This window comes from Lolium rigidum, unplaced genomic scaffold (genome assembly GCF_022539505.1).
Source record: "Lolium rigidum isolate FL_2022 unplaced genomic scaffold, APGP_CSIRO_Lrig_0.1 contig_54194_1, whole genome shotgun sequence".
In the NCBI taxonomy this organism is placed as follows: Eukaryota; Viridiplantae; Streptophyta; class Magnoliopsida; order Poales; family Poaceae; genus Lolium; species Lolium rigidum.
This window is the reverse complement of record NW_025900923.1, coordinates 5,813-16,443: the sequence shown is the minus strand read 5'-3', so window position 1 is coordinate 16,443 and position 10,631 is coordinate 5,813. Positions and strand designations below refer to the sequence as shown.

General features: G+C 37.8%; 1 protein-coding gene across 1 annotated transcript; it reads left to right on the top strand.

Moving 5' to 3' along the window:
* Window positions 1-569: 569 nt before the first annotated feature.
* On the top strand, window positions 570-3,587 carry LOC124681739. Its single transcript, XM_047216567.1, has 4 exons — window positions 570-2,132; window positions 2,221-2,535; window positions 2,610-2,730; window positions 2,811-3,587. Exons 1-4 carry the CDS (start codon window positions 703-705, stop codon window positions 3,585-3,587), a joined length of 2,643 nt encoding a protein of 880 aa, XP_047072523.1. The 5' UTR covers window positions 570-702.
* The last annotated feature ends 7,044 nt before the right edge of the window (window positions 3,588-10,631 follow it).

The window sequence follows — 10,631 nt, the reverse complement described above, 5'->3', positions numbered from 1 at the left end:
GAATTTATTACTCATGCATTTTCTCGTCCCAATGCTCGTAGAGAAGGCGTTCACTGTCCTTGTAAAAGATGTGGAAACTTTAAGAAGCAAACTGAATATGACATATCTCACCACCTTGTCAAGAACGGATTTGTGCCAAACTATTACATATGGACATATCATGGGGAGAATGCCCCTAGACACCCAAATGAAATCTATGATGATACAGACAATCTAACAGATATGTTACATGACATAAATGATGCTAACCAACATGATGAAGTTACAACCGAAGCTGAAGAATTTTTCAAGTTATTGGAAGCCTCTGAACAACCTGTGCATAATTACACAAAAGAAACTATCCTCTCTGCTGTGACTCGTTTAATGGCTTTCAAATCTCAGTTCAATGTATCTGCTGTTGGGTATGATATTTTGCTTAGGTTAATATGTGACCTCCTTCCAGAAGATTCGAGTATCCCTAAGAACTTCAATGAATCAAAGAAATTGATTGGTAGTTTAGGAATGCCATATGAAAAGATAGATGCATGCTATAATTGATGCATGTTATTTCGTAAGGAGCACAAGGATAAGATTGCTTGTGATAAATGTAAGGAACCACGCTACCATGACAGGAGTTCTGGTGATACAAATAAGCATCTGAAACCAATTGCACGGAAAGTACTTAGGTACTTTCCGATCATCCCCAGACTTAAGAGATTATTCATGTCCGAGGAGATTGCCAAGCACATGGGATCACATAAACAAGGTTTCGGGAAACCAGGGGTTATGGTGCATCCATCAGATGGAGAGGCCTGGAAATCATTTGATGATATGTTTCCTAGGTTTGCTGAAGAACCTCGAAACGTTCGTTTGGGTCTTTGCACAGATGGTTTTACGCCGTTTACTTTTGGTGCTGCTTCTTACTCATGCTGGCCAGTATTTCTTGTCCCTTACAAACTTCCTCCAGCAATGTGCATGAAAAAGGAAAACATCTTTTTGACACTTATAGTGCCTGGTCCACAACATCCCGGCAAGAATCTAGATGTCTATATGGAGCCCTTATATGATGATTTAAAACTTCTATGGAATGAGGGAGTGCGAGTTTATGATAGATCTGTGCGGGATACTTTTACTCTCAAAGCTTGCTACTTTTATTCTGTGCATGATTTACCTGCGCTAGGGATGGTCTCTGGGCACAGCACTCATGGAAAATTTGCATGTCCAGTGTGTTTGCGAACTGTTTCTGCATTTTGGCTAGTAAATGGTCAGAAGTATTGTTGGTTTGATTGCCATAGGCAGTTTCTACCCATGAATCACTCATTCCGAAAAAGTTTAAAAGCTTTTCGGAAGCGTGTACAGGTCCTCAATCCACCACCTGGTCGCTTAACCGGGGAGCAAATCCATGCGGAGTTGAAGTCCTTAGTTCCAAATAAGGGTAAAGGGAAGCATAAATTCGAAGGTTATGGGCAGACACACAACTGGACACACATTTCTGGTTTGTGGGAATTGGAATATTTTGATAAGCTTCTTATTCGACACAACATTGATGTCATGCATACGGAAAAGAATGTGATGGAAGCTCTATTAGCCACAATACTAGACATAAGTGATAAAACAAAGGATAATGTGAAGGCTAGGTTGGATCTTGAACTAATTTGTGATAGGTCTGATTATCACATGCGTAAAAAACCAAATGGAAGTTGGGAAAAAAGGAGGGCACCCTTTTGTCTTAGTCGAGAGCAGAAAATTGCAGTGTTAAGGTGGTTAAAGGCTCTGAAATTTCCAGATATGTATGCAGCAAATATTAGGCGTGGTGTAAATTTATCCGACCTCCGGATTAACGGAATGAAAAGTCATGACTATCACATTTTCATGGAGCGCCTTCTGCCTATAGCATTACGTGGTTTTATTGACAATACGATATGGCTAGCACTTGCAGAGCTGAGTTTCTTTTTTAGACAGCTCTGCTCTACAGAGATAAACATAGAAAAAATGGAAGAATTAGAAAATAGCATTCCTGTCTTGTTGTGTAAGTTAGAGAAGATCTTCCCACCTGGATTTTTCAATTCAATGCAACATCTACTGCTGCACTTGCCATATGAGGCGAAAATTGGAGGACCCGTGCAATACAGATGGATGTATGTCTTTGAAAGGTATGTGACTGTTAATTTCATTACTCAGTAATTCACCCGCATACATAGATTCTAGAAATAATTTGTATTGGTCAACATTTTCTTTCAGGTTAATGAAAGATATTAAAAAGACGGTTAAAAACAAAGCACGTGTTGAGGGCTGTATCGCGGAGGCTTACATAGCTGAAGAAATATCAAATTTTGTGTCCTTATATTTTGCAAGTTCTACACCATCTATTCGTAATAAGAAACCTAGGTATGACGATGGATATGAGTGTCACGACTACAGTTGTAGTCTTAGCACATTCCAAGTACCAGGCCGTGTTCATGGAAGGAGAGGGTCAAAAATCATTAGCAGCCAAGAGAAAGATGCTATCATGCTCTATATTTACACTAACACTCTTGAAATGGATGATTATATAAAGTAAGTAATAACTGTGGCACATATAGTTGTTATATACCTTGCAGAAAATGTTTTAGTAACCTCTTAAGTTTCAGGAAATTTGATGATGCACAGTATAGGGGTTCTCGCCGACCAACACAACAGCAGCTTGATAAAATTAGGAAAAATGGTGCTGGTAGGGGACATCCTAATTTATTTGAATGGTTTAGATCATTAGTAAGTTCCTTTGATCACACAGTCAAATTACTTCAGTGTTACCATTTGCCAATAACCGACCTGTATATTTGAATTTTCAGTGCATAAATCAAGGAGATATAAATAAGGATTTGGCTCAAATATCACATGGCTGTCGAAACAGAGTGTCTTGTTTAACTGGATATGATGTGAACAATTTTAGGTTTCGCTCTGAGAAATATGAAAACACAATGTCTAATCCATCTACTACAAACACCGGTGTATTCCTCTCTTGCACAGATGATGGTGCCACTACTGACTACTACGGTGTGATAGAAGACATTATTGAGCTGACATTTGAGGGTTTGCAACAATTCAAATTAGTGTTGTTCCAGTGCCGCTGGTTTCATCCTCGAAGCGGTATTCGGAAATCCCCAAATATTGGTTTAGTTCAAATCAATCCTAATACAAGGCTTCCTGGTTATGAGCCATTTATTCTTCCCCACCAGTGCAAACAAGTATACTACACTCCATATCCATGCCAAACTGGTGACTTGCGAAATTGGTGGGTTGTTCACCCTTGCCCCCAGCGTGGAAACTTGAGAGTACCAGAAGTTGGTGACTTTGACGAGACGCCAAGTTCCATGTTCTATCAAGAGGATACTAGCACAGGGAGTTTCACCGTTGAAGAGGACAATGATTTAGATCACAATATCGGGGCTGGAGAGGCAGACGTGATACATGATAGTTCTGATGTTGAGCTTCTAAACAAGTTGTCTAATATGAACACCCAAGAACAAGGAAATGAGCCACCACCTAGTGAAATAAGTAGCGACATAGATGCAACAAAAGATGATTCAGATGTAGAGGAGTTCTACGATTATCCTGATGACTTTTGATGTTTCTGTTTATGGACTTCCGTAGTTTTGGTTTGATGAGTTTTTATGTTTTATTTTCTTATAAAAAACTATTATGTAATGAATCCAGAATGTTTATTTTGGGCATCTCAGCTAACTTGTTGTGGATACATCACGTTGAAATTGTATTTCAGAACTTGTACTGAGAAAAGTCTTATAATGTTTACATGTGCACAGGACTCGCCAAAGTAATCTTTTGCAAGCAATACGTGCCTCTCGGAAGAGGCGTGGGGTTGTAGGAGAAGAACAAGATGAGGAGCTACTTAGAAATGGTGAACAAGCTGAACATGAAGAGGAAGAAGGAAGTGGAGATTTTACACAGCCTGGGTCTCATGTCCAAACAACCAATGGTAGGATCTGGACACCACGTGGAGCTAATAGCATTCCTCCAGCACCACCAACGCATGCTGCAAAGATTGCTCTCATACCATCTGGTGATAGGTAATAATAAGCTTAAATTTTTGGTTCTGTAGAACTACAAGTCTCATGTTAATATGTCACCTATTATATTTGATTGTGACTCATTGTTGGTAGAAATTGGTTGGAGGCGCAATTCAACAAGAAAGACCGTGTTCCTAATACCATCCTTGGGGCCTTACTTAGGCATTATTACCCTCAGATTGTGATGGATACTTCAAAGACTCCACCACTTGAAGTTGCTGCTACTAAATGGCGTCATTGGTATATGAGAGGACCAGATGCAGACACTTCCGCTGAGCTATGTGCAGATAAGGTCAAGAATGCTTTCATGGTAAATAAATTCCGCATGTGTCTTTAAGTGGATATCAAATACATGATTTGTGAACTTATATTTTTGGTTGGTGTTAGGCGAGATACAAATGGCCCGATGACCAACCAGAGATGAAGGACAAATGGATGAAAACTCTAGAAAATTGTTGTGCAAAACTGACAACACAACAAATATACCAACTGAGGATATATGCTGTGATGGCATACCATGCCGAGGTCTTACATCGAGCTATCAAGTTTGATGAGGCAAAAGTGATCCATCTGGAGTCAAACGAGTACCGTTGTGTACCTTTTGGTACTTGGGTGAATACCGAACCTTGGTTTAAACTGAGTGATCAGTGGGGTTCAAGACAATACAAAAATATTAGTGCTGTGAAGAGAAATGCACGACTTAGTAAGCCAGATGCTGTGAATCGTGGGGGATCAAGATCGATTGCGCGCACCCAACAATGCCTGGTATAGTCGCAACACTCCCCTGCACTTTATTTATGCATTCACATTTAATCTCACTACCATTGTACTTTTAGTGTGTCCACTTTCAGTTTGTGTAAATCCACTTCTTCAAATGCCTTTCTTGGTATTTATTACTTATTTGTATTTCTATAGGAAGCAAAATACGGGAGGCCTTTTAGCCTAATCGAATCATTTGCCGTGCACATGGGAGCACCCAAGGAAGCAGTGGCACAAGGCCAGGGCAATGAGTTGCCCCCTCTTCGTAACGAGCATGCACAAGAGCACCTGGTAGCTCATAGTTTCATAATTGTTTTGCGTGTTGATAAATTAATTCAGAAACTGATAAAGGTTCCATTGTTTTAGGAAAACTACCGCAGTGGGATGATGGAGACTTATGGCCCCGATGTGTCATGGGTTAGGGGCCCTTTTGACGCACAGGTTATGTATGACAATACTGGACGAAAGCCTCATGGAAAGTTTGCAATTGCGGACGGAGCCTTCGATAGCTCAATGGTGCAGATGTCAACTATTGCATGTCCATCTCACTCCCAAACTTCAAGTCAAAATGAGGTACGACTGGCTCAGGAAGTTCAAGAACTGAAGCGGCAGCGGCAGCAGGATCAGCAACAACGACAAGAGGATCGCCAATCAATGATGGGGGCATTTCTTCAGTTCAATCAGCAAGTAGCTCAGGTTATTATTTCTGTTGCATGGTTACTTTGCGTATGTAGTCAAATATTCACCATTATATACCTAATTTGGATATTTTCAGCAGTATTACAGTCAGGGACAGACACACTTACCCCCACCTCAACTCAATTTGGACTCTATTTTCCCTACTCAAGGTCAAGGGTCCCCAGGTGCTGAACAGGTAATTGTCTTAAACAATGTTAGTGTACCTACACATCCTTTTGATATGTGATTCACCATCAGCAAACACCTAATATTTGTATCTTGATGTGAATTATTGAGTATATAGTGCATGCTAAATCATGTTCCATAATGAAGTGATTATTTCCTCTTTATGCACTTAGTACTGATTTCATTTGCTGAATAGATAGAGGAATACGTATGCTATTTTCTGTACAAACAAAAAATAATAAACTTATATTACGTGCATGTTTAAAATGCTTCCACTGACAATGAAGATCTGGCTAACAATTTCCTTGATATTTTTATGATTTGTTAGTGGACCAAAAATCGACAATTGCTTTCTTATTGTGTTTAATGACTTTCCTTGCCAAAAAAAATTGATAACTACATACTGATAAGTTCTTTCAGCTATAATAGTACCTAGCTAGCCATCTCGCCACTACTATGACAAAATACACGAATGATAATCATTTTGTTATATCTAATATATCTTTCTTAGAAACTCCTCTTAGGAGTATATACAAGAGCTACTTGAATATAAATCTTCTAGGCTATTTAATTGTTCTATCCTTCTTTTTTGCTTTTAGGATGGTATGAACAACACTCCAAGGGGGAACACAGCGGCAAGGTGGAAATAGCTCTGCATACACACCTCAAGATGATCCAACTAGTTCTCAGTGTACCAACGATGTTGACCGTGGCAATTATGATGAAGATGCCGAGCTTGAGAGGTGGTTTGGACAAAGAATTTCAAGAATTTGAGATGCATGATTCATATCCAACTTTAGATTTAGTATAATTTGTAGAATTGCCATAGCATCAGGTTAGACTTGTAGTTTACTCCTAGATCGTCACCTGTTTCAGTGTTTTAATACAGCTTCAGGATATGTGTATTTGTGACTTTACTTGCTACTGATTTGATGTTCCATATATTTATATATGAATTTCTTTCAGTTGATGTCCTATATCTTGTCGTAAATTTCTTTCGAAATTTGAATGAATTTGGCGCAATAAAACTGCTCTTTTCTATTTTAGCTGGATGTTTGTTGACTGAGATCATTAAATCTGTGACATGGTTGTTGGGTAAACATAACAATTTTGTGAGAGCCTGTACAAACAATTGAACTGTTGGTGCTTATAATGCCAACAAGGCTGTCGGTGGTCTCCATATGAACCCCTGAGAGTATTGTTGGTGATTAATGCACGCCAGGATGTCAGGCACCCCATCCGACACCAATCAATTGCGACAGTTTGCCACTGTTGGTAAAGCACAAAGCCAACATGGCTCTCACCGTTTGACATTCATGCCCGACAAAGTACTCCCAACAGTCCATTTCCAACAGTCGCCTGTTGGTAATTAACTTACCCAACAGTTTCTCTAACTTTGCCAACAGTTTCAGCCTGTTGGGGTAAACGTAATCTGGTGTAGTGCGAAGATGAGGGGAATAATATGTGGTATGAGGGGAGAAGAGAAAATTAGATTTATGAAGGGGCCCACACTGCAACAGAAACACTTGCGGACTTGTGGGTATATAGAAGGATTCGTAACGTGTCATGGGTGGTGGTTGCCAGCCTCTGCCTCGTGATAGGCTCCGCTGTTGGCATGCTGGCCACAACCTTGCCGCGATATAAAACAGGAGAGTGTATTGTCCAGATATAAAAAAAAAGTGATTAAGTATTTTCGTACTTACTTAGGATTCCATATGTGAATTTGGTTATTCCAACTAACTATTTTTGAATGACTAGTTCAATTAATGTGGTGACATGGTTATCCCAAATAACCAGGGGAATTAGGCCAACCATCGGATTAAGTTAAAGCTCGATTCTATATGAAGCCCAACAAGATGAAAATCACTAAATATTTTCACTTTTCTTTCCTCAAGAAAGTAAATAATATGTGGCAATAAATTAATTATTCATGGTCACACTCATCCTCCTCTTTGTACTGCTTCTCGCAGCAGCACCGTCACTGGTTATTGCAAGTGTGAGGCCTTGAAAGTTTGTGTGCGTACATCATCTAGGCAATCATTCGACCTCTATAATTTTGGAGCTTGAGATCTGCTCCTCATACAAGTCTATTTTTTAAAACTTGATTTCTATCTTGTATATTTGTGTGTGCATTTCAAAAATTGCGAATATTTTCCTCTCTATGGTTTATCTATGAGTGTACTCTCTATCGGAAGTGTTTTTGCATCGCCTTGAGTAGAATTGCAATATGGTGGCTTAGAAGCCAAACGTTGTGTATGCATGTTTAAAGTTTCAGTCTATTGAAATATAAACTTACCATTCTTAATTTAAAGTCAATATTTAATATTTGAAAGGAGAAACCTATGAGTTGATAGGTACGTTGTGGAAAGGAAGCCAACAAGGACAACTTTACCAAAACTGGGATAAAGGCTTGGCAAACTTCTTAGCAGGTCTCATGCAATTAATAGATCCCAAAAGGTACCCAAAAAACCTCATGATACTTTTAAATTACTTGAATTCCTGTGTGATGCTACAACCCCTCAAGTTTCTTGCATCGAACGCACATGAGAACAAATAACACATTTGATTACAAGAACCTTTTCAAGATTTCATGATTTTTTTTAGATACCCGAGGTTAGAAAAAACACCAAAGCCAGGAAAAATATATTATTATATTTGTTGATAATTTTCTTACAACAGTTCATGACAAATTATGGCATATCCTTGGTGAAAAAAATCCAATTATATTTGAAATTCATGATTGTAACATGAAGACACATATTGCCAAATAAGGCACACGCGCTATGGGATTAATCTATTGTTATGATAAGAGGCCAAGTTATTTAATTACAAAGTTCCAACCTGTTGATAGCCATCAAAATGGGAGAAGAAAATATAAAAGATTAGTATGAACTACTATTACACAAAATAAATACATTACTCATGTCCATTAAAATGATTTGACATGTACACATTGGATTTTGATTTATTTGTCAGTTGTCTCTTTATTTTGGCCCATGTTTTAGTGGGGTGCGTTCACATGTGACTAAGAATGGAATTTTAGCGCTTGTGCGCTGGTGTATATACTTCATACGACCAATGAGAAAAAAGCCAAAGATGTGTGCATTTTTCATTTATATACTTTTGGCCCATAAGTTTATTTTGGCATGACCCATTATGTAGTATATTTTTGCGAACTAAATAACATAGGGAATAACTCTAACCGCAAAAGGAGAGGGGTGACTCCAGCACACCATTTGTACCAGCTTATTACCTACAAAAATATGTGTCAACTAGCGAGCGACACGACTAGTGACAAAAAAATGTCACCTATGTGTTGGTCACACATTAAAAGTTGCTTGCTATCGAAAAGGTTGTTGCACCTTTCAACATATGGTACTTGACTATTTCTTGGAAAAAAGTCAAACTAATAATCTATTATCAAGAACCTGTTGCTCGTTTTAAGCATATGGTAGTTGCAAAATGTGCAACTCATTTTCGGTAGAAAGAAATCAATTAGTTTAAATATACAATATGCATGGAAATAAAAAATAAAAAATCAAAACATGTTAGTTGCAAATTGTTTTCAAAAAATGCGATCCGTGTCACAACCGGTTGCACTTTCTAAATGTATGTAGTTGCATATTGTTGAAAAAATGTGCAACGCATTGTTCATGTATAAAATTTGAAGTAATTTTAAATCAAGAATATGCCAACATAAATCAAAGAAAACAACATTCTAGTTTCACATTCCTTGATAAAAGTGAAGCTGGCAACATAAAAAATTGGTTGGAGTTGCACATTTCTTGATAAAATTATAGCTTGTAGTGGAAAACTAGTCAAAGTTGCATGTTTCTTGAAAAAGTGCAACTCGTAAAGAAAATTGATGCTAGTTGCAAATTTGTTTAGAAAATACAAATACTATGGAAAATTGTTTACTAAGTGCAATTATGGTGTCCTACATTAAAGTACACTTATCTTATATGAATTTCAAAATCATTTCAAAATGGCAGCACTACAAGTTTAGAAAATCATTTCAAAATTACATGTGGTTGCCACATATGAATTTCATAATTGAAATTTGTGTTTTTGCATATTAAATGACCTTACAAATTCATTTCATTTCACTTGTACAAACTGAAATGAATTAATAGTTACCAAACGACCTCTAAGTGAAATATTAACATTTGTAATGATCTTGTTAATACTCTTCCTCCCGTGTTTGTCCATCACTTTTTCCTTCCTTTTATAAGTGAAAATGCTATCTAAAGTCAGTTTGTTAACTCGTGGTACTAGCAGGCCTCTCTCACATGCTAATGCATCAGCTAAAACTAATTCATCATGTGTTGACACTTCCCTACCATCCAACACATATGTGTAGCAAATGTCAAAATCTACGGTTGCCATCACATTGAGTGGCATGTGTTTTCCTACCATGAAAAGCATCTTTCGTATCTTTTGTAACAGATGCGCTCACGTGTCTACCATCAGTAGCTCCAATAAAATCTTATATAGTAACAAACATCAAATTATATGAAGTTTATCCTAAATACCTAAGAAATAGTTTCAACTAGTACCTTAAAATATTTGTCAAACCGAGGGTGTCCTGCTATTTTTTCTGGAGTGTCCGATGATGGTGGCCTGATATATTCATTACTAGATCACTAATGAAATGGATGACATGCTGAAACAATATGCTGATTGTGAAGAATGGTCTACCAAAATTTGTTGCCACAACTCTATTGCAAAAGTTATGTCCAACAGTGTGTAAGAACATTACCACTTTTTGCTCCACATTCAAATGAACGTTGTCTTCTGGCAACTTGTGATCCCTCATTATGTTACAAAGTTTAAATAAGGAGCTCTTCGAACCTTAACATATTTCTACATGTGACATCGCATTACCAAATTTTACTATTGAGATATTCAATTCGCTGCCGATCCCATTCATGCATTGGCCCATAGTGTATACGTGATTTCCTC